We start from the raw sequence: 24,591 nt of genomic DNA on the forward strand, positions 1-24,591 counted from the left end.
TCATCAGCATAGTAGGAGAAACCATGTGCCTGAATGATGGGACCCAGTGATGTAGTGTATAAGGAGAAGAGGAGGGGTCCAAGAACTGATCCCTGAGGTACTCCAGTGAGTAGTTGATGTGCTTTGGAAACCTCCCCTCCCCAGGCCACCTAGTTGATGGAGTTAAGTAGGCAGGTATAAGATGCTATATTTTGATATGTGGCTTGTTTCAAGATAAAACATTTGGATTTGAGTTTATTATAGGCTTACTCTCATTTGTTGTTTTTTCTAGCAAGATCTGGCAGCACTAATGAGTCAAAGTGTATCCTGTGATTTCTGGCATGACACATACAGAAAAGATAACTCTGATGTGCGTTTAAATACATCATTAACAACTAGTTGTTCAGTTTAGTTCTGTATACACTGCAATGCCACAACATGCATTTTTCGGGAGTCATTTCAGATGTGGAATGCGGTTGTCACTCCCGTAAATTACTGAATTTTGTGTGTACAAAACTGGATTATGCACTAAAAAGAGAATTGACAACCGATTTTGGCTGTAGTGTGTATGTGGCCTTAGTGTGGCAAAATGTCCCCTATTTATTAATGTTCCAAAGAGCATTTTGTGAGCTTCAGTGGAAGTAAATATTATCTTTTGCACAAATGGGTTCACATGATGATTATGTATCATCTATGCTAATTTTATCGGTGACCTAGAAATAGTGCAAAATCTTTATGTATGAAATATTTATTGGTTTATATTTCTGCAAATTTCTAAACTTGTGATGACCGGATCACAGATTTTTAGGGTGGTCTCAGACTTTTGAACCTCATGGTATCTGGCTTAGACTTTAAATTCTTTAGATTTTTAACAATCAAACTCTGAGTGACTTTGAAACCATGTATTATCCATTTAAACAATACAGTAAGATGCTTTGTTTTATTCAAGCAGCTTTCAAAAGACCCCTGCTCTAAACGTTTTTTTATTGTGAAAGTAAAAACACGTTTGCTATCCACCTATTGCTAGCAGAATAAGTGAAACTTGTATGATTTCATAATTTTTGCGCTAAGCCCAAACTCGATCGATTCTGCCTCGCTCATGCAAACACATTTATTTACACAGTTAAATATATACAGTTAATATTCACTGCATGGTGTGGTGTGCTGTCCTGCCACATGGAGTGCAATGCACTTTTCTCCAGCTGTTGGCCAGCAAAAATAACCTGCCTAACACCAGAACTAATTACATCTGCACATAGGCAAAATACATTTTATTTAGCAATAAACAAAGACCATTTCAAATCACGCACCCTTGCTTTTTATGTAGATGTGTGTTTGTGTGTTTGATGTTTTCCTTTGTGTCCTTCTCTCCTCAAATCATTCACTGCTTTTCTGTGATTTGGTACTCAACAATTGCATTGCAGGTGCGGGCCAAGAAATGATTCAGTGCTCTTGATGCATCCATTACAAATCATTTTTGAAGTGTGGTGATTTGTATAAAGAATAAATGATTAATTAAATGCTTGAAAAACCTGGAAGGGAAATTTCTTCTCTTTGCATTAACTTGCCTTTCCTCTGCTGGGATGCATGCTGGAACTGCATGTGGAGATGTGGATTGTTTGTGCAATGGCTCTTATAGGGGGATATTAGGAAGATCATCAGCTGTCCTGAAAGAAATAACATGGTCACAGTCTGCTACATTGTTTCTTGTGCTTTCAGTCATCTGATAAAGAAAAAGTTGACCAGCTTCAGGAAGAACTTCTTCGAACACAGGTATTAACAGTTATGTGTCATTGATTTTAAGCCTTGTTTTTGTCGTACTAAACCTTGTAGCCTTTTCATCATGATCGATTTATATACATTTATATACAGTATATATCAATTGCACAATTGAGGCAGTGTCGCATCGTCACTAATGTTTATAAATTGCATTTCTTTTTAATTCTTGCCAGTGTTTAACCATTCCATTCAGCATGCTCTCCTGGAGACTGTGCGCTCATGCACACTTGCAGCGCACACACATAACGCCAGGTTTTACATTACTCCGTTTGCAGTGCATATGCGGTGCATATTTTTTCCACGCTCATGTTAACGGATTAAAGCATTCACACTGCACACAGTTGCGGTCCGGCAGTGCAGAGATAATTTCCGCTGCAAGCGCTGAATTAAAGTAACAGCGCATTGTTTGCTGTAAATATGAACATGGATTGATACGAAAATGTAGTAAGTACACCATAAATGCATATAATTAAAGTCTACTGTGTTTCACAGTCAACACATAGGCTATGGCTTTTTGGCTAGGTTTAAAGGAAAAGAGCACTTTTAGATCAACAAGGCAATAATAGATGGCACTCGTGGAGGTAGGAAAGCAAAGTTCTTTATGAACCGCAGGATTGATTGTAATAAAGATTTAAATTCAAAAGAAAAGGCAGTAGAGCTGACGGTTTCTGTCAAGGTTTTTTCGTACTAAACCTTGTAGCCTTTTCATCATGATCGATTTATATGCAGTTTATCCTCAATTTCCCTCATGCTTATGCAGTTAAAGTACCAACGGATGCTGGAGCGTCTGGAAAAGGAGAATAAGGAACTAAGGAAAGTGGTGTTGCAGAAAGATGACAAGGGTATTCACCAAAGAAAAGTCAAGGTCAGATTTTAACATTCTTCAATTATACATATAAGTGATACATGCAATAAACAACTTTTTTTTTTTTAAGAATGGTTGGCTCTTTCATTGCTGTACATAAAGAACAGATCACAGGGTTTTATTGATGCATGTCTCCTGTTTTTGATCCTGTGCAGAAATCTTTGATTGATATGTACTCTGAGGTCCTGGACATTCTCTCAGATTATGATTCCAACTACAATACTCAAGATCATCTACCAAGAGTCAGTATTATTTTTCTCGTCCATTTCTGTTATTTTCATTTTTTTTAAATATACTTTTGTGAAAGTTTAATGTTGTTTTGGTGGATGCTTTAAATAAGCCCATGTGTTTTTTTTGCCTCTTCCTTCACTGTAATATGTTTTTTCTGGCATTTTATTATATATATCTTTGAAATAAACTAAACTGAATAAACTAAACTAATTGTTTCCCTGCTATGTGGTTATATGGAACACCTCTTAATGGTTCAGACATAACCAGCTTCTGTCTTCTCTTCACTAGGTGGTGGTAGTTGGAGACCAGAGTGCAGGAAAGACCAGTGTGTTGGAGATGATAGCTCAAGCTAGGATCTTCCCCAGAGGCTCTGGAGAAATGATGACCAGGTCTCCTGTCAAGGTGAATTAAACAAACTACACTCATATAGTAGTTAAACAACACATGAACAATAATTATACAGTAAATATTATAATAATTGTGATGCGTTTACCTGTAGGTGACATTGAGTGAAGGCCCTCACCATGTAGCAATGTTCAAAGACAGCACTCGTGAGTTCGACCTTGGGAAAGAGGAGGATGTAAGTTTCTTAACTAGGGGTGCTCCGATTGATCGACTACCGATCACTATCGGCCGATAATCACTTTGGGATGTTTGATCGGCGGTCAAAAAACCGATCTCAAGCTGATGATGTGCCTGCTGTGAGAGGTTTGGCAGTTGGCACGACATGCAGCGGCACAGTCTCGATCTCTGTCCGGCACGGGTAAAATAATTATAATGCTGAAGGTGAGGTACAATTCATATTTCTTCATTAAATAGCCTATAAAGTAATTTGACAACTTTCTGTGAGACATAATTTCACAAACAGCGCGCTCTCTCTTTCTCTCTCAAAATGTGCAAATGGATTCAAATCACATTGCGTCTGCACTATAAGCGAGCTGCAGGTTGCACAGTTGACACATGAATTGTCACTTGCACAGTTGAGGCAGTGTCGCATCGTCACTAATGTTTATAAATTGCATTTCTTTTTAATTCTTGCCAGTGTTTAACCATTCCATTCAGCACTCCTGCACTCCCCTGGAGACTGTGCGCTTATGCACACTCGCAGAGCACATACATAACGCCAGGTTTTACATTATTCTGTTTGCAGTGCGTATGCAGTGAATATTTTTTCCACGCTCAAGTTAACGGATTAAAGCATTCACACTGCACACGGTTGCGGTGTGGCAGTGTGTTCCAGGAGTGGTAGTAATGCAGGTAATCTGCAGCAGTGCAGATAGTTTCTGCTGCAAGCGCTGAATTAAAGTAACAGTGCATTGTTTGCGGTAAATATGAACATGGATTGACACGAAAATGTAGTAATTACACCATAAATGCATATAATTAAAGTCTACTGTGTTTCACAGTCAACCCATAGGTTATGGCTTTTTGGCTAGGTTTAAAGGAAAAGAGCACTTTTAGATCAACAAGGCAATAATAGATGGCACTCGTGGAGGTAGGAAAGCAAAGTTCTTTATGAACCGAAGGATTGATTGTAATAAAGATTTAAATGCAAAAGAAAAGGCAGTAGAGCTGACTGTTTCTGTCAGTGGTAAGTTTTTAGAATGTTTGTGATAATGTAAGAAAAGTAGTTTAAATGTTTTGCCACTTGCTTGAGCAACTTAATATATAACTCTAGAAGTAAATACAAAAGTAAAAAGCATTGAATAATGTGTTTCTTATATTTATTGCGTTTAAACACGTCTATGAAAGATTGTATTACTGTACAATGCTGAAAAAGCATTTTAAGTAACAATGTTTGGATTTTAAATCAAAATAATGGATAAATATTGTGTTTGTAGTAAACAGCCACGGATCAGGAGCAGACTCCTGTGTGAAAGCACAGTCAGTGCTGCTTCTGCACCGCTTATGTACCGCACATGGACTGCATACGCACTGCAAACGGGATATATGTGAACCTGGTGTAAAAGGCCGCCTCACATACAGCTCACAAAATCAGGCTTGTGCTGTGTGCAAGCTGTTGTGCAACAATTGCACGATTGTCAAAACAAAAATGCAGTGCATGATCAAACATTTAGGTGAGATAAATACTGTATATATTTTTGAAAAATGCCCCTTCCACCCCTCAAATAAAAAAAATCCTCTCTCACAAGAGTCACCTAAGAGGGGAATTAATTTTCAAAAATTTAATTCAGGCCCTGAATAAATGTCTAAAAATCTTGATTGGATCATCACTATAAATAATTTCTACATGATAAAAAGAAGGCTTTAGAATATCGATATCGGTGATCGTATCGGCAGATACTGCTTTCTGTGATCGGTGATCGGCCTCAAAAATCCTGATTGGAGCACCTTTATTCTTAACTTAAATTATGTAGCAAAATTTGTCAGTCTCTATATTTGATTGTCAGGTCACTGAGATGATGTTATGTTTCTTTTTGTTTCTAGCTTGCAGCATTGAGGCACGAGATCGAACTCAGGATGAGGAAGAGTGTGAAGGAAGGTCAGACAGTCAGTCCTGAGGTGAGACCCTTCTTCCTTCACTGCTTTTGTGAAAACAGTTACACTTGAATCTGCTCGGATACTTTTATATCCATCATTCATGTGTTTTTATTCTGTGTTAGACCATCTCTTTAAGCGTAAAGGGTCCAGGAATTCAGAGAATGGTGCTCGTTGACTTGCCGGGTGTCATCAGTGTAAGTTTTGTGCACATTTCATACAATTTTACACATAATATAACCATAAACATCTATGCAGAATATGTTTGATGTCACTGACGGTTTCATTTGTATACAGACTGTGACAGCTGGCATGGCTGCTGACACAAAAGAAACCATTTTTAGCATTAGTAAAGCCTACATGCAGAATCCAAATGCCATAATCCTCTGTATTCAGGGTGAGTTTTCTTCCATTTAAAATGTTTGTCATAAAATACTAGCGTTCTCTTTAGCCAACTCTGTTAATTTCTCTCCCGGTTTGTTTCTCTCTTTCAGATGGCTCCGTAGATGCAGAGCGTAGTATAGTCACTGATCTGGTCAGTCAGATGGACCCTCAGGGCAAAAGAACAATCTTTGTTCTTACCAAGGTTGACCTGGCAGAAAAGAACCTAGCTAGTCCAAGCAGAGTAAGACCTTTAGATATTTTACTACATAAACTCTTGATAATGTGTTACTTCTTGTTTTAGCCACTAGAGGGAGACATTTTGTGTCCTCTGACATTAAACAAGCAATATTGACTGCAGTTATGTACAGATGATGACTTTCATTGGAATGTTTTACTTCATGTTATTTGCTTCAAATTATAAATGTTCCCCCCATTTGTAGATCCAGCAAATAGTTGAAGGCAAGTTATTCCCAATGAAGGCTTTGGGCTACTTTGCTGTAGTAACCGGCAAAGGTAAGCATGAGATCTTTCTAGAAACCATTTACATTTGAAATTTGGTGCACTTGAAATCATTCAATCCCATGATTCTTTTGTAGGCAGTTCTAATGAAAGCATAGACTCCATCAAGGACTATGAGGAGGACTTCTTTCAGAGCTCAAGACTGCTGAGGTAGTGGCTCAAATGCATATTTCTAACTCGCCTGTTCTATAATCTGTCACATATTTTGATTGTACAATATTTTCCCAACCTGCTAAAGGGATGGCATGTTGAAAGCTCATCAGGTGACCACAAAGAACCTGAGTCTTGCTGTGTCAGACTGCTTCTGGAAGATGGTCAGGGAGTCAGTAGAACAACAAGCAGATGCCTTCAAAGGTAAGATGACACCATTTAACAGATCTTAGAGGGATCATTCACTCAAAAATGTACATTCTGTCTACTCACCCACATGTTGATCCAAACCTTATTTATTTACACCCTGTGGACCACAAAATAAAAAATTAAACAGAATGTCCAGGCTATGTTTTTCCATACAAGAATAATAATAAATGAGTGGTATTGTAAAAAAACAACAACAACAAAAAACTGCAAAAAGATAGATTTAAAGCATCATAGTTCTTCTTCCCCTAAAATCATCTAAAGCCATATGCTATCCCTTTGCAAGGAACAGACTGAATGTATGTTTTTCGTGTTTTCAAGAAATATTTGCCATCCACCTTATCTGTCAAACCTTTAGGACAGTGGTTTGCAGCTAGGGAGCCGAGGGCCCAATAGGGGGGCCCTAGAAAACTCACAAAACGTATTGTACAAAATGTTTTTTTTTTTTTTGGATTTCCATTTGCTCTAGAAGCAAAAAAAAAAAAAAATCTAAGATAGCTTTTCTGTGTCTTTCCAAAAGAGGAAAAAATATTGAGAGATTATTTACGGTGGTCAGAAGAAAGAAATATGTCAAAATTTGCTAAGGTAATGTAAGAATTACATGCTTCTATTGTCCTCATTTGGAAGTCGCTTTGGATAAAAGTGTCTGCTAAATGGCAAAATCTATGGATTTTAATGAAAATAATCTACATTGAACGTTTCTTCATGTTCCCTCTTGACCAGCATCCCGATTTAACCTGGAGACTGAGTGGAAAAACAACTATCCTCGCTTACGAGAGCTGGACAGGGTAAGAACTGGCTCCTGATTAAACTATTCTAGATCTTTAAGTCTAGGACTCCTTGTTAAGTGTCAGCATTCTAGTAATCTAATTATGTATGGTAAATAATCAAAACAACATTAATTAATAATTTATTTCTAATATTAGTTATTTATTACTTAAAAAATCCTGTAATCTACTGTATAAGTTCTTGTGACATGTTTTATATGTTTTATACTGTGTATGCCATGCTCCTCATTCATAGAACGAGCTGTATGAGAAGGCCAAAAATGAGATCTTGGATGAGGTGATCAGCTTGAGTCAAGTTACAACAAAACACTGGTAAGCACTTCTCTTTTCATTAACTACAAAATTAATTGTTGGGTTATCAATTTATGAAATTTTTTTTGGCATTAATTACATATCATTACATTACATACTGTATACATATAATTTGTCCTGTGTGGATGACTTTGCACTAATCTTGTTTTGCCTTCTCCATAATTGACTACTAATTTACAAAAACATGAAGATGATACTTCCAACTTCCAAATTGCTTCTGTAGTATGTTTTAGTATGATCCTGTAGTAATATTTATGTATATACATTTCACTTTATTGTTTATTTATTGATGCAAAAAAAAAAAAAAATCTAAGATAGCTTTTCTGTGTCTTTCCAAAAGAGGAAAAAATATTGAGAGATTATTTACGGTGGTCAGAAGAAAGAAATATGTCAAAATTTGCTAAGGTAATGTAAGAATTACATGCTTCTATTGTCCTCATTTGGAAGTCGCTTTGGATAAAAGTGTCTGCTAAATGGCTAAATGTAAACAAAGTATAGTGTAATAACACTATTTTACATAACATTTTTAAACAATGAAAATGTGAAAAACTTTGCTGGATTTATGATGTTAATAAATGTACATCGTCATAATCTGTGAAATGGGTCCATCCTTATTCAGTAATTCACAAGCAACTGGAAAAAAGTCATGGGGCCTTTAATTGTTGTTGTGGACAATGAGAAACCTTGGAGTCAAAAAGGTTGATAACTACTGCTTTACAACATACTGTATCTGAAAACTCATAAGTAAAAATAAAAAAGGCACATGGACTGTGCTTTTAGGCCTTTAACTTGATCATTGCTATTTTTATCCCCTAATAAGATGCTGATTTTCAAGGGCATTTTGAGAAGCAGAGTGCACATCAGCTCTCAGGAGACCTAGTAAATAAACCTTAATAGAATCCAAACCAACAGCTCGACAGCCACTTAACTCTGAAACCCACCTGAGCAGAGCCGTTTCCCTGTTCTGTGCGTGCTGATTCCTGTCACACCTCACCTCAGCTCAGATGTTCTGCACAGGGCACGCTGTAGTCCTCCACGCTGCCAATTAACAGGCCACCCCTGCTAACGCTCTGCCTCTAGATTTATTGCCTGACCTGGGACGCTTCTCAAACCTTTGTGTGGGCTATCGATCTCCACGGCTGCACTGGGGCCGGCCCGATAACCAGAGCAATTAGCGTCATCTCTATTGTGTGAGCGAGGCACCCGGCCCGTGTGTATGTTGGGGACGCAGGGCCCCTGGGGAGCGTGGGGTTGCTGATACAGTGCACGCCTATGATCCTGTAGTAATATTTATGTATATACATTTCACTTTATTGTTTATTTATTGATTTTATGTTAAATATGATTCACATTCTGACACATCCAAGGTCAAAAAAAAATATATAAATAATGTTCAGTAGTACCCATGGTTTTTGACCTCAAATGTGTCAGAATGCAAATATATATATATATATTTTAGTGGTGTAAAGGTTCACAAAATTCACGGTTCGGTTCGATACGACAGTGGTGTGATGGTTCTGTTCGGTATGTTCGGTACGGAGCTAATTGGTTATGTCGCAATGAAATAGAAACAAAATATTTCTGTTTTATGAAGGCGAGCCAATGGATATCACACAGGCAACGTGCAAACTTTGCGCAAGAGTTATGCTGGTGAACGTCTTAATCTCAGTCAATTCACTATATGCAGAAACTGAAAGTAAAAACGGACTGACGGAGTAATGATGGAGCTTTCGGCATCTGACTCCGCATTCTCTCTCAGAGACGAATCTACTTCAACATATGCTGATGACTATTTTCGTTTATTCCCTTAATATTTCTCTTGTGGCCCGTACATAGTGAAAAAAAATGAGAAGAAACGTATTTCATGTTAAACAGGTTGATTTTTAAAATCGGTGCTTGGAATAAAAGCTTTTTATTTCATTGATTTTTATCAATGACTGCAGTGTTAATGTTTTATTTATAGGCATATAATTCATTGTAGACCTTAAAAGACCGTTTTTAAAAACATTTTAATTGAGGAGTAGGCTAAATATCTTTTGTTATGCTCGCAGCGCATCAGTTATGTGGTATTTATTGCGGGACAAATTAATTGTAATTTTAATGTAATAATAAAAGTAACTTCATAATAATAATAATAATAGGCCTAATAAAAACAAGAATGTAAGAGGCCTACATTAATTGGAAATGCCTAATTCTCTTAATATTGCCAATAATTGATGTTTTTGACAATATCTCTGGCTATCGTTGATACAAGATTGTCGTCTTTTGACGCACCCCAGCAAGGAGTGGTTATGACGGGGCCGTCCGCTATGCCACTGGGTAGACAGCATGTTGCCTGTTACACCGTTTGGGCTGTCTTATATGTATGTGTATATATATATATATATATATAAGTATGTGTGTGTGTGTGTGTGTGTATACATATATATGATTGGGTTCTCTTTGTCAACTTTCAGGACTTGCATGCAAATCTGATGATTTTTTGGGTTATATTTATGCAGAAATATAGACAATTCTAAAGGGTTCACAAACTTTCCAGCAGCACTGTATATTTATCATATATACACGCGCACACACACACACACACACACACACACAAACACAAAGATATTATATATCTGTGTTCATCAGCACAACCAATACTGATGAGGCATTCTCAATCTTCAACTCTTTGTTGGCTGGATGTTGAATGTTTTTTTTTGATTGTTAAAGTGTTAGTTCACCCAAAAATGAAAATGAGGTTTTCATATGTTTTACTTGCCCCCGAGGCATCCTAAAAATTGGCCTGACTATTCCAAGCTCTATCATTGCAGTCAGCGGGTGTTGCAGTGCTTCAGTCCAAAAGTAGAGAAATAAAAAGCGCCCATCCATAAAAAAAGTCTCTCACACGGCTCCGGGGGGTGAACAAAGGCCTCCTGTAGCGAATCGATATTTAAAAAAAAAAAAATCCATATTCAAAACGTAATAATCACTTGAATCTAGCTTGCGCTCACTGTTGTAAATGGAAGCAGTTCCGGGCGGATGACGTATGAAGTCGGCTTTGCGCATGCGCCGCTCAGAAGTGACACACACGGAAAGGCAGCAGAGAGATCAAAACAAAACAACGGTCACTAATTATAAGTACAAAACGAGGATTTGTAAAGAAGAATGTCAGAGGATTTCGATATAAGCTAAGAGGAGACAGGTTTTCCTTTGCTAAAGTAAGGAAACTTTGCTTCCTTTGATCCTGTAAACAAACGTTGGTTTTCACGAGACTCACCGGCGCATGCGCAAAATGCTGACCTCATGGGTCATCCGCCTGGAACTTCTTCCGTTTACAACAGTGAGCGCAAGCTAGATTCAAGAGATTATTACGTTTTGAATGTGGATATTTTTCTTACAAAAACGCATCGATTCGCTACAGGAGGCCTTTGTTCACCCCCGGAGCCATGTGAGACACTTTTTTTATTTTTATGGATGGGCGCATTTTATGTAACTTCTTTTGGACTGAAGCACTGCAACACCCGCTGACTGCAATGATAGAGCTTGCAATAGCAGGACGATTTTTTGTTTAAAACTCCGACTGGATTTGTCTGAAACAGTGATCCTCAAATCTGGCTCGCGAGATCCATATTCCTGCAGAGTTTAGCTCTACCCTAATCAAACACACCTGAGTTTGCTAATCAATGTCTTCAGGATCATTAGAAAATCACAGGTAGGTTTGTTTGATTATAGGGTTGGAGCTAAACTTTTAGCTCCAACTAAACTAAAGGAGAAAGTCATATACACCTAGGATGCCTCTGGGGTGAGTAAAACGCCTAATTTTCATTTTTGGGTGAACTAACCCTTTAAACTCGACATCTCCATCTCATGGCTTCAGGGCTGACTCTACCATCAGAATGCAAAGCTGCAAGCTGTACCCGGAGTTATGAACCTAAAACCCAGAGGAGCAAGCTAAATGAAATAGATCAGATGTTTGTAGGGGGCCCAGTGTGCTCCATCAGCCTTTCAAATCAATAGCATGATGAATAGCTGGAGGGTGGCTTCTCTGGGCAGCGCTAGTTTGGTGGTATTGGAGATGTGAGTGTATTGATGTACCACACTAGAACAAAGCAAACAGGAAGCTATGAAATATGGTTTCCTTTTATGATAAATGAGCTTCACCATCACCCTCAGAATATTCTCATCTTTGTCTTAATGTCAAGTCCTATACTTTCCACTCGACTGTTTAGAATTATGAAGTACATTTTTGGTGTTCTTTCATTTGATGGTTGAAAGAACTGAAAACAACGTAATTAGCTTGGCCTACATTTAATAGCAGCTTGGTTATGTATATTTTAAGAATTAACAAACATAATTTTATGTCATTTTAGGGAGTCCATCTTACAGAAGAAGCTTTGGGAAAGGGTCTCAACACACGTTATTGAGAACATCTACCTACCAGCTGCTCAGACCATGAACTCGGGCACTTTCAACACCACTGTAGACATCAAACTTAAGCAATGGACTGACAAACAACTTCCTCATAAAGCGCTGGAGGTAATGAACACTGATGAACTGCTGCTATTTCTTTGTGCTCATAGTTGGTAGTTGAATTTCTGAAATCATCAGATAAAAAAAGTATATTATATTATATTTAGTGCTGTCAAACGATTAATCGCGATTAATCGCATACAAAATAAAAGTTTTTTTTAACATAATACATGTATGTGTGCTGTGTATATTTATTATGTATATGTAAACACGCACACATGCATGTATATATTTCAGAAAAATGTTATGCTTATATATTAAATATATTTATTTATAATATAAATTATATGAATATAAATATAGACATGTAAATACTATATACTGTACAAAATATATACTGTATGTTTGTATTTATATATACATAATAAATATACACAGAACACACGCATATTTTATACAAACAAAAACTTACTTTGTATGCGATTAATCGTTTGACAGCACTAAATATTATATTATATTATATTATATTATTATATTATATTAGCCTTTATTCCAGTACATCCTTCAACATTTCAACAATTTGGTGCTCCAGAATTATTTCTTATTATTATTATTATCAATGTTGAAACAGTTAGGCTGCTTAATATTTTGTGTGGAAACTAGCATTTTTAGTTGTGGATTCTTTATTAAATTGAAGAATCCACAAACAAACAGTATTTATTTTAAATAGAAATCTTGGTTACACTTTATTTTAAGGTGTCCTTGTTACAGTGTAATTATACATTTAAGTACTGAGTAATATTAAAGGGGTCATTTGACGTTGCTAAAAAGAACATTATGTTGTGTATTTGGTGTAATGCAATGTGTTTATGCGGTTTAAGGTTAAAAAACGCGTTATTTTCCACATAATGTACATTGTTGTTGCACCTCTATGCCCCGCTTTTCTGAAATGCGTTGCGTTGTGTATCGTGCTGCGTAAACATAAAACCATGTCTGCATTTGTGATCGGAAAAACGGAAAAATAACAACAAGCGCTACTCTACACTGCTCAAAACTCGCGTTTGAATCATCAGTGGCAAATTCTTTAAATATAAAAAACTTACTTACAGACTGCGAGTCAGAAGCTCCAGACTGTCTTTGCAAAGTTGGAACTGCCCCACTTTATAGAAACAGCCTTTGTGCACAGACGCATTGTAGGCTACTCTGCAGGTTCAGGAAACAGTCCTCCATAAAATGCGCTGCACACATCTGAATGTTTGGGTTGAACTGTTCTGGAACAGTGTTGTAAATACAACTTAACCACTGATTTCTAGTTGTGTCCTCTTTTGGAAGGCCAAACAAAGTAGTTTCGCTTTCACAACGAAACGCACATCGTCTCCACGAAATGGCGGCGGCGGCAACAATACTACAGCGAGAATCAAAGTTACGCATTCTTTCTTTGTGTGAACATTTGGGCGGTGTTATGCAAATCTTCCCACACAGTGACGTAGACATGTGGGTGTGTGTTTAAACGAGGCATTTTAGGAGGGCGTCGACGAGTCTTAACTTTTATAAAGAATATCTTTTTGGGTTTGAGACTTTAGTCTTTGCAACTTTAGGATCTTATCTTTTCACGAACAGCTTGTAACACTCCAAAGAGAAAGGAAATTTAAAATTGCATCATATGACCCCTTTAATTAACTACATGTACTTACTCGGTTAGGGTTAGGATTACGGATTGGCTTAGAGTTACTTGCATGTAATCATGCATAATTAATTGTTAATATAATAGTACGTACATGTAACATGTGTAACAAGGACACCTTAAAATAAAGTGTTACCGAAATCTTCTAAAATATTTATATCTTATCCAGTTTTTAAATCTGTCTTCTTTTCTTTGCTACTCAGGTTGCTTGGGAAACATTGCAGGAGGAGTTTGCCCGGTTTATGGCAGAATACAAAGGGAAAGACCAGGATGACATCTTTGATAAGCTGAAGGAAGCTGTCAAGGATGAAAGCATCAAACGACACAAGTGGAATGAAAGAGCCATGGACAGTTTGGTAAATATAATATAATTACCAGAAATAGTAGATAATTTAGCTAATGCAGGACATATGGGTTTCTTGAGTGTTGTTGGTAAATGTTACTTATGTATGTGCTGTATAGAGAGTGATTCAACACAATGCTCTGGAGGATCGTTCTATCACAGACAAGCCCCAGTGGGATGCCGCTATTCAGTTCATGGAGGAAACACTGCAGTCTCGCCTTAAAGACAGTATGTCTACCCCTCATAAAGCCCTTTCTTGTCTGTCAGTCTATGGAGTGTGTGACTCATCTTCCTGTGTTGCAGCTGACTCAGTAATAGCAGATATGGTGGGGCCAGACTGGAAGCAGAGGTGGTTGAGCTGGAAAAATCGAACACCAGAGCAGGTTGAACAGATAACACTATAAATTTATATATTTTTTTATGATCTTGGAGCCATATTTTAGTGTCAGAGTATGTGGTATTATTACATGTAGGTGCTAGTGATAAGAAAGTCTACATAATTTTGTTCCCTAACTCTAGCACACCCGTAATGAGACCAAAAACGAGCTGGAGCGTCTGTTGAAGCTGCATGAGGATCACACAGCCTACCTGGCCAATGATGAGGTCACTACAGTGCGCAAAAACCTGGAGGCCCGAGGAGTGGAAGTGGACCCCGTACTGGTAAGTGAGACACTTGGAGAGAATATCTAACATAACTAACTGCACATGAGATTTAATGTTTTTTTTCACTAAATTTAACTGATATCTTTCTGTAGATCAAGGACACATGGCACCAACTCTATCGACGTCATTTCCTGCAGAAAGCGTTATTACATTGTAATCTCTGCCGGCGAGGTTTCTACTACTACCAGAGGCACTTTGTAGACTCTGAGGTAAAGAAGAAGCCTTTTTAGTAAATTTACTAAAAAATAATAATTAGAGCTTCCAAAGTTTTCACTTTTGGGAATAATTATATGCTTTATTGGGAATACATTTATTTAAATAAGATTTTGTTTGGAGATAAAAAATGATAAAATTAAGAATTTTAAAGAAAAAAAAAGTTAAAATTAATAAGTAAAATAAATGTAATGCTATGTAACATTTCAATATTCTCAGCTGTGGAATGACTGCAATTAGTGTCCATATTCAATACTTTGTTAACAGGGAATTTATTAATAAAGGCAAACCAGATATTAAACATAACCAAAACATAAACATAACATTCCGTAACTAAAGAAAAGTAATTTGCATTCATTGTATAATATAATCTTTTGGCCAAAGACTGTAATAGCTGTTTATTTTGTGTTAGGTCATGTTAAAAAGTTCTATTTAGCTAATGGTTTGACTTATTTCTCTGTGTTCCAGCTTGAGTGCAATGATGTGGTTCTGTTCTGGAGGATCCAGAGGATGTTGGCCATCACAGCCAATACTCTTAGACAACAGCTCACTAATACAGAGGGTATGTTTGTGGGTTCTCATTACCAAGCAAGCTTTTCTGCAAACAAGTCTTCAGTTCTGGTTACTTACTTAATCATCTCTTATTACAAATTAAACAGGCTTCAGTTGGAGGAAACAGTGACTGAGACTACTTGGTATCATTACGTTCCACGTTCAAACAACACAAATAAGTATGTTTTTTTTGTGTTTTTTTTTAAACAGTGCGGCGCTTAGAGAAGAACGTTAAAGAAGTATTAGAGGACTTTGGAGAGGATACTGAGAAGAAAGTTCAGCTGATCACAGGCCGGAGGGTTCAGTTGGCAGAAGACCTCAGTAAGTCTATCCTCCTGGTTTTTCCTGGTTTAGCCTGTGAAACAGCAGCAAGGCAGGGCGACCATCAGAGGGCAGTGTTGTTTTGCACTTGAGTACTTTCATGTTATCTGCAATAGATAATTTATTCAATTAACAAATTTCACTCCAGCATTACATTTCCATTTTTTATGTTATGTTTATAAAATTATATAATATTTGATTTCTTTTGAAAACTTTGGATGTGTATTTTTCATTATTTTTTTTAGTGCAACGATTCAGTTAATTGATTTTTCTTAATTATGTTATTTGTATTTTTTTTTATTGTCGTACATCGAGTCAGAATGGTTAATCAAATCAGCTTTTTCTAAGCATTTCCTCACATTTGATTTCTAAAAGTTTTTTTTTAAAGTGCCTAACCCATTTGTACTTAATTGTCAGGTGTCTGCGGTCGTAATTCCGCTGCTTCCAGTGCTTTTTCCGATGTAAATTCTTATTCAATTTAAGTGATAATACTTCTGAATAGGGTACGGATAGCTTTCCACACTCTCTTCACTCTTGCACTCCCTCTTATTTTTTTTCCTGTTCCTTCCTCTGCTGAGGCTTGAACCCTTAATTGCCCTTCACAGTGTGGGAGAGCTCCTGACTGCACACTGGCTGCTGTCTGTCATGTCTTCAGCCCTGGTTACTGTTAAACACTCTGTTGATTAAAGCAGCAATTTGTGGAGGCACGACTGACATGTTCAGACTTGATCTGGTGCAGACATACGACTCGCAACACACGTTCTGTCATTACTGTGATAACAGAGAGTGAGGTAATGGCACTGCCACCCAGGTTAGTGTGTGCTTAGACACAATGGTCAATCTGCCTATACAGTGTCTTGAGTCATAAAGAGCCTCTCTGCCTTTTGCAAGAATAATTTATTTACGTATATAAGAGGTCTCTCTCTAAATGCTTGCTGTCCCTTTTGAACAGTTTGACTAGCTTAAGTGTCTTTGCAGTGGACTGGAAAAAGCATGACTGAAGACATTTTGATGTGCAGTTTTATATATTGTGCCTGTTTAGAGGCCTGTTCGCACCAAGGACTGTAACAAACTTTAACTATAAAGTTTTGATAATCATTCTAATGCTACGAGAATAGGAAAGTCCACACCATAACTACAATGTTAATGGCACAGATAAATTATATTGTTGTAATCAAGCTACTGAATGATAAATACATTGACAGCAAATCAGAATCCACATAACAGTAGCTTGTGCTTATAATAAACAATATTATTGTGCTTTGTAGTGGATGCTAATATAGTTGTTGTTTTAGTTATCTTTATTATTATAGTTCTTCGTATGAACAGGTCTTAAGTCTTTAGGACACAATCTTTTAGGACAGAGTTGGACCAGATTTTAACCAGTAAGAAGTGCTTCATCTGTTTTGACTGCTTTTGTACCTGCCTGAATACTGTATAAAGACCAGGATGTTGGGCTTTTTTGGTCCCGTGAGCATGTCCACTAGTCTTAGATGTCCGACCCTCCACTGTTTAAGCCTGGTGCTTGGCGTTGGGTAACCCTTAGAGTGGATTCCTGTGCTGTAAAGCATGACGTTGCCTGGTGGACAACCAGCACTTAGGGAAAACACAAGCATGACCTCCCAAGAAGTGGCTGTTGTGCTAATAAAAGCAAGTCTGGGCATGCATGCATCAGTGCCCTAGCGGTTGCCACTGCAGAAAACACATGGTCACTCTATTAAGGTGCAGTCAGTATTTATGAGTGAGAGAGGGCTGTAGTGACAGGTCTTGGATTGTTAATAATGGTTGCCATGATATGAAAAACAATTGCTGTTTTTTTTTTTGTTTTTGAAAAACTAACAATTAGGGCTTTCAAGGTGGTCACTTTTGAGATTAATTAAATGTTAAATGGCATAAATGCTGTTAGCAGATTTTCTAAACTTTTTGCCTTAAAAACATTTTTTTTTTAGATAAAACAAAAAAAATTAAATTAATACTTAAAGTATTTTTAAAGTTAAAAATTAAATAAAAATAAATGTAATGCCATTTAATATTTAATTATTTGCATTAGTGGAAAAACCATGCATCACTGTTCAATAGTCAATATTTTTGAAATACATCATTAACAAGGACAAACATAAATCATGATTTATTGTTTTAATCTATTGACAGGCCTAGACAGACCTAACAGTTTATTGCATTTTGTTAATTAATACACATTAAGCATAGTTCTAACTGCAATACATATTTTTTTAAGTTCTGAATTGAAGCAGAAACTTTCTTGTTTCTGCTTCAATTGAAGTTGTCAGGCCAGAGATTTGCAAATGTGTTTAGTGTAAGCATACTACATTGTCTGTGTGTATACACAATTTATGCAGTATGGTGTTGTACTAGAGGTGATGTTTTTGTAAGTGCAACGGTTTTGCCACCTTTTTTCGGGGCCACAGTTTCTGCCACATCCTGAAGGGATATGCAAAGAACACGAGTTTGGACAGAATCCTGGCTATTTCCAATTTCTTTACAAATAGCAGGGAGGAATTTGTGGGCCTGTCTGGCCTTGCCGCCTTTCCTGCATTGAGGTGGCATCATGTTCCCATGGTTCCTGGAGCTTTTGATGTACTTTTATGTACTGTCCCGGCTTCCTCTAGGAGAGAACAAATGATCTTATTTCAACTGTGTTCACCTCTTGAATTCTTAAAGGGGTCATATGATGCGATTTCATTTTTTCCAATCTCTTTGGAGTGTTACAAGCTCTTGGTGGATAAAGAAGATCTGTAAATTTGCAAAGACTAAAGTCTCAAATCCAAAGAGATATTCTTTATAAAAGTTAAGAGTCAGCCACGCCTTCCTAAAACAGCTCGTTCGAACACGCCCCCACATATCTACCTCACTATGTGGGAAGATTTGCATAACGCCGCACAAATGTTCACGCAAAGAAAGAAGGCGTAACTTTTATTCTCGCTGTAGTATTGTTGCCGCTGCCGCCATGTCCTGAAGACGCTGTGTGCTTCGTTGTGAAAGCGAAACTACTTTGTTTGGTCTTCCAAAAGAGGACGATATCTGTTTCGTCATGCCTGGAGCTGATCTGTGCTGGTCGCTGAGGAAATACATCAGCTTAGTGCAGTGGATCGCCGGATCGGCTTTCACCGCCATTTAAACTGTGAGGTTTTCAATCTGGCCTGGTTTCAAGCACCAGTATGCTACTCTCAATTGTTTTTATTTTTATTTTCCTGTTAACACCTTGCAAGCTGATTCAAACGCTCTTTTTACTGACATCTATGTTTCTATGAAGAACCTTAAACCTCCATGGCACTTTTCTATTACTCATAAGGCTCTTTATATTGAAAAAAGGCTATTTCAATTATTTGAATGTTCTTCACACTTAAAAATGTTTATTCGAAGAACCGTTCACGGAAAGGTTATTTGGGAGTCCCAAAGAATGCTTCTTTTATGGCATCACTTGAAACCTGTTTTAGATTATCTAAAACCTAAAATAAGCATAAGCTTTCATTTCTCACCTTCCCAGAAATCACATTGTCATATAAAAAAATCCAGAGCTTTAATGATCCTAGCATACTCTATCAGTTGGCTCTTCCTTAAGTTCCATCAACTTTGAAGTATCACTTCCTGACTAGCAGTTATGACAAGTGCCTCACATACTTCTGACTTCTGGAGAGCTTCTTGAGGTTTTTACAAATCAGTGAAGCTCATTACTCTTTACGAAGCACTCTGAGCGTTGTGCTTCAGTTCATTTAGATAACGCTTTGGTGGATCCAATCTTGAGCTGTACTGAGTTGGATCTTTTTGATTTGTTTTATTCCACTGGATGGTGATTTTAGAAGTTGGAAAGTGAACGATTTATTTTGGGAATATGTCTTGAAGCCACATCTATTCCATGTCGCCCACCTTACAAGACCCAACAGGAAAAGATTCCAAAATCCAGTAGCGGACGGGAGGGGTTAGGAAGCAGGGGGATTTCAAGCTCCGTGATCTTTAAATCACCTATGAGCTGTTGTTACACGCTCCCCATCTCGCTCCCTGTTTGCCTTTTTTATATATTTTTTTTAGATTGGAAAAACTGACAGCCCCCTTCATAAAGAGAGAGATGTATTGACGGGCTCATGGAACCTGGGGCTGAGCCAGGGGTTGAGTCCGGCTCACATGAGGCCGTGAGGGGCTATTACACCCACAGGTGCAGGGAGCTGAGCCGCTGACCCTGGCCTCACCTGTCTGCCTGTTTGAAGAAGAGGAGCTGGGGGAGGACAGGGGCACTTCCCTTAACAAAGAGAAAAAAATTTACCCCTTGGGGCAAAGTCTGGTGTTAAGAGCGATTTGCCCTTACTTGCAGGCAGGCAGTGAGCTGCTCTGGTTTCACACTTGGGGATTGTGCGTGTGTGTGTGTGTATGTGTGTCTGAGAGAGAGAGGGAATGTGTGGGATTAGATGTGCAAGATGGCTGCATTCAGGCTTGTTACCGTGGCTGCTGACTGTGGGTGATGTGTCATGTGTGCGTACGCTGTGCCAGTGCAGCTGTATGGCACTGTGCCTATGCTAGAACGTCAGGACGGCTTTATGAGTCTTTGATTTACCTAATAGACTCAATTCAATTACAGCAATTCAGGTTGTATGTGGCTCCCTCTCTTGTCAATCTGGATGACAGTCATAGACTTGACTTTTAGTTTCTATTTTATTTTATTTTTTTAATGTTGGAAAATTGATGTGTAAACAGCCAGAGTAATAATTTTTTAGGTACTTCTTTTTTAGGCTTTTTAAAGGCTCTCAAGCACTCAAAAATTAGCCTTTGAGACGTGGCAACCGAAATGTGGGTTGTTTTTCCACATTTTGAGCATTACTCAAACTTTTTATGGGGTGATGGGACATTATTGTGGAGAGAAGGGAGGGGGAATTAGGGCAAAAATAGCCTGGCTTCAAACTTGCATCCCTGCAGCAGCAATCCATGTCTACAGCATATGCACGGGCAGTTGAAGTAATTTGGTTAAGTTTTAGAAAAGTTTATATGAGCTATTTTATTTTATTTTATTTTTTGGAATCCATTACTTGATTTTTGTATTGTTGAATTATTTTATTTGTCATTTTTGGAATCCATTACTTGCATTTCTTTTTCTTTTTTTTCTTTTTTTTTTAACTTTCATATTTGGAATCAGTTTTTTGTTTTGTTTATGAGAATAACTGTGACAGAGTGGATTGTAAATTGGTCTAAAAATGACAGGCCTATGCATGCATTAGGCCATGAATTTGACAAGAGTTAGAATTTGTATTGGCAATTTAAAAACACTTGATTCTGACAAATTCAAAAACACCACATCATTGGAGGTAAAGCTTTGTATTAACAGATTTTATGATTAGATTTGATTCTGATTTACAAATTCCTAATTCATTTTTGGCATTTAAGAATCATTGTTTGTTAAAATGAGGATCAATTAAAGTCGATTATCTGAAATTATCAACCCACCCTTAATTTTAGTTTACAGATTCTCCACAGTTTCACCTGCTGCAGGATTATAAGGATGTTAAACCAGCTCAGTGTTGTGCAGGCTTGTCCTTAAAGGGGTGGTTGATTTAACGTTAGTTAGTGTGTAATGTTGCTGTTTGAGCATAAACAATATCTACAAAGTTACGACGCTGAAAGTTCAATGCAAACAGAGATATCGTCTTTTAGAATTATGGCAGTTTAATGCCTCCAAAGTAGCTCGATGTAATCCCTACGAGCCACTTCCCAGGTTCGTGACATCACAAACCCAGATAAACCCCACCCCCGGGAACATACAGCAAATGGGGCGAGGCCATGTTGTGCTGCTTTAGAGAAGAGGAAGAGAAAACTAGGGATGCACGTAAAAATCTATTCATATATGAATCGCAGTTCTGTTTTCTAACGATTCTAATGGATTCACAAGTTTCAAAATCAGTGTTCTAAAGCAGCGGTTCTCAATCCTGTTCCTCGCGTTGCCCTGCTCTGCACATGCTCTGCATCTCTCTCTCTCTCTCTCTCTCTCTCTCTAATTCAGATCATCAGCTCAGCTCCAACAATGAACTGTTCCATTTATACACTTATTTTCACATAGCTATGAGAAGCATTAAACATGGGCGCGTGCCGTTGCCGTACTGTATTAAAGCTTTAATCAGGATAAAACCGTATATTAAATCTTAACAGAAGCAGTAGCATTTACAAATAACAGCGTATCTAAAAGTATAAAGTGAAGTGACATGTGGCCAAGTATGGTGACCCATACTAGAAATTAGTGCTCTGCATTTATCCCATCCAAAGTGCACACAAACAGCAGTGAACACACACACCGTGAACACACACCCGGAGCAGTGGGCAGCCATTTTTTGCTGTGGCGCCCGGGGAGCAGTTGGGGGTTCGGTGCCTTGCTCAAGGGCGCTGTACATTCACTCCCCCCACCTACAATCCCTGCCGGTACAAGACTCGAACCCGCAACCTTTGGGTTACGAGTCCGACTCTCTAACCATTAGGCCACAACTTCCCCCTAAAGTTGAGTGAGTATGAGACAACAACAAACAAAAAGCATACCGTTTAGAGCCGTGCTTGCACAGGTTCTGCACAATCCTCTTCACTAATATTCTCTGGGTCTCAATTGGGCTCAAATTGATAAGCAATATACACAACGTCATTGTTTACAATACAATTGGAGCACATGCAGCTGAGGTGAGGGGCGGTACGATTAGACGCGCTCTAGAGGTGGTTTAGCCAATCACAACACACTGGACCAGCAAACCAATCTGAGCCCATTGCGTATTTCTGAGGGAGGGGCTTCATAAAAACAGGAAATGATCAGTGTGTTTATAGGAGAAGGGACAGAGCGGTGTGGAGTAAAGGTAAATTATGTGAAAAATAATGTAAAAAAAAAAAAAGCATTAATACATGTTAGACTGCACCCCATAAACACAATCAAGCCTAGAAAAAAAGTCAACCACCCCTTTAAAGGGATAGTTCACCCAAAAATTAAAATTCTGTCATCATTTACTCACCCTCATGTCGTCAAGCAACTCATACAGGTTTGGAACGACATGAGGGTGAGTAAATGATGACAGAATTTTCATTTTTGGGTGAACTATCCCTTTAAGAAACGCTCTTACGTTCAGTCTCACACTCCCCCTCATCACCTTTGCATCATTTTGTCTCCCTTGTGAAAGGATGACGTGGAAATCAGTTTTAGTACTCAATGAAAACCGCTCCTCCGTTTCCTCCTTGCATAGTGATGTACTGTTGCTGCCTCAAGCTCTGTATACACAGGGTTTAACTGTGTTTGCGTGAGGCGTTAGGTCACCACAGAAGCTGGTGTACCACCTCCTTACAGCGTCTTTCTCTCTCACTCGCTTTGTCCTCTATCTAATCATTCCCTTGACTGTATGTTTTGGCATTTTATAGGTTTATCTAGAGCTTGGAGTATGAAAGTTATGGTGCATATAGCGCAACTCGGGTGCGAACTTTTGATCCCGTGAGTGTTGTCACAGCTTGTGATGTTGCACAGCTAGCTGGAGTCTGGACTGTAGAACGTTTCATCAAAGAGCTATAGAAATAATCATCTACATGTTAAGAACAAGTGTTATTTTACTATCATTGGGTTTTGAATTCGGTTTTATTTTTCTATTTTAATTTTAATTTTAGTTTAAGTATTAATTTTTGTAATTTTTAATTTTTTTGAAATATGTCTAAGTATTTTTTATTAAGGTTTAGGTTTTAGTTTGAGTTATTTTACTACTTCAACTTAAACTAATCAAAAATGATAATGCTGCCTCTGTAACTAGCTGAAATTAGTTTACAGTTTTTATATTATACTTTATTTTAGTTAATGTTTATTTTATTTCAAGTAATTTTATTTTTGGTTTTAGGTTTAGTTAACAATAATCCTGTTAAGAATGTTACAATAGGCAATTGTTTGGTCCTGATTAACCTGTAATTTGTTTATTTACTAATATTTTTACTTAATATTTTTTGACCCCATTTTTTAAACAAACTTTATTATTCTTAACTCACAGCTGTACAAAGTCATACAGCTATAATTTAACTCCATAAAGAACACTTGTTGTGATCCCTTCAGCTGGCAACCATTGAGTCATTCTTACTGTTGAGCCCTGTATTGACATGAAAACTTGTTTTTATTGATTTATGCAAATTAATGTTCAGTTCAGCAAATACATATACAAAAACCGAACCAATAAACTTATATTCAACAAAAACGGCACACTTTAGGATGTCACGCATCAATTTATGGAGAGCTATATGCACTTGCCTTTCATCTGTAGCCAGCTTCTGTGTTTTTCCTTTTCTCACCCTCGGCTCTTCTTTCTCACACGCTCCCACCATATTCCCTGCACCCCATCGCTCTGATGTGAAAAGCATGTTTTTGGCCTGCCCCTACAGAGACAGAAAGACGATTATGCCTTTCTTTCAGGCCGCGAGGAAACCGCTCCCATCTCTAAAACAGCTGGAGCGAGCCCCATTCCCCCCCGAAGCTGGCTTGTAGCCCTAGTCTTCCCATGCAAGCTGATAATGGGCCGCCCACTCCCACCAACGCATCCCTGTCACCCCACCCAAGTGCTCTCAAAAGTCCTGCTCCCCACATATAAATCTCTCAACACTTGTCGTCCCAGTGAAGGAAGAATTTTCCCTCTTCTCTCTTTTACCG

The 24,591-nt window shown here is 37.9% G+C and overlaps 1 protein-coding gene across 3 annotated transcripts in view; it reads left to right on the forward strand.

Annotated features, from left to right (window-relative positions):
- Positions 1-24,591, forward strand: part of LOC107585173 (dynamin-like 120 kDa protein, mitochondrial) — a 42,154-nt gene that overhangs the window by 11,300 nt on the left and 6,263 nt on the right. For 2 of the 3 annotated variants that reach the window (XM_016272078.1, XM_016272081.1), the window contains 22 exons: positions 1,699-1,752; positions 2,519-2,623; positions 2,779-2,865; positions 3,143-3,256; positions 3,354-3,434; positions 5,303-5,377; positions 5,479-5,550; positions 5,651-5,750; positions 5,848-5,978; positions 6,178-6,250; positions 6,334-6,406; positions 6,495-6,610; positions 7,337-7,401; positions 7,637-7,713; positions 12,066-12,231; positions 14,053-14,205; positions 14,312-14,420; positions 14,496-14,575; positions 14,712-14,852; positions 14,948-15,064; positions 15,537-15,630; positions 15,831-15,941. In XM_016272078.1, the coding sequence (XP_016127564.1) occupies positions 1,699-1,752; positions 2,519-2,623; positions 2,779-2,865; positions 3,143-3,256; positions 3,354-3,434; positions 5,303-5,377; positions 5,479-5,550; positions 5,651-5,750; positions 5,848-5,978; positions 6,178-6,250; positions 6,334-6,406; positions 6,495-6,610; positions 7,337-7,401; positions 7,637-7,713; positions 12,066-12,231; positions 14,053-14,205; positions 14,312-14,420; positions 14,496-14,575; positions 14,712-14,852; positions 14,948-15,064; positions 15,537-15,630; positions 15,831-15,941 (2,194 nt within the window). Of the gene's footprint in view, positions 1-1,698; positions 1,753-2,518; positions 2,624-2,778; positions 2,866-3,142; positions 3,257-3,353; positions 3,435-5,302; positions 5,378-5,478; positions 5,551-5,650; positions 5,751-5,847; positions 5,979-6,177; positions 6,251-6,333; positions 6,407-6,494; positions 6,611-7,336; positions 7,402-7,636; positions 7,714-12,065; positions 12,232-14,052; positions 14,206-14,311; positions 14,421-14,495; positions 14,576-14,711; positions 14,853-14,947; positions 15,065-15,536; positions 15,631-15,830; positions 15,946-24,591 lie in introns of all 3 variants that reach the window. The other variant, XM_016272079.1, reaches the window with a different exon arrangement.

The sequence above is a fragment of the Sinocyclocheilus grahami genome, unplaced genomic scaffold (genome assembly GCF_001515645.1).
Source record: "Sinocyclocheilus grahami isolate Dianchi unplaced genomic scaffold, SAMN03320097.WGS_v1.1 scaffold67.1, whole genome shotgun sequence".
NCBI classification, from domain to species: domain Eukaryota; kingdom Metazoa; phylum Chordata; class Actinopteri; order Cypriniformes; family Cyprinidae; genus Sinocyclocheilus; species Sinocyclocheilus grahami.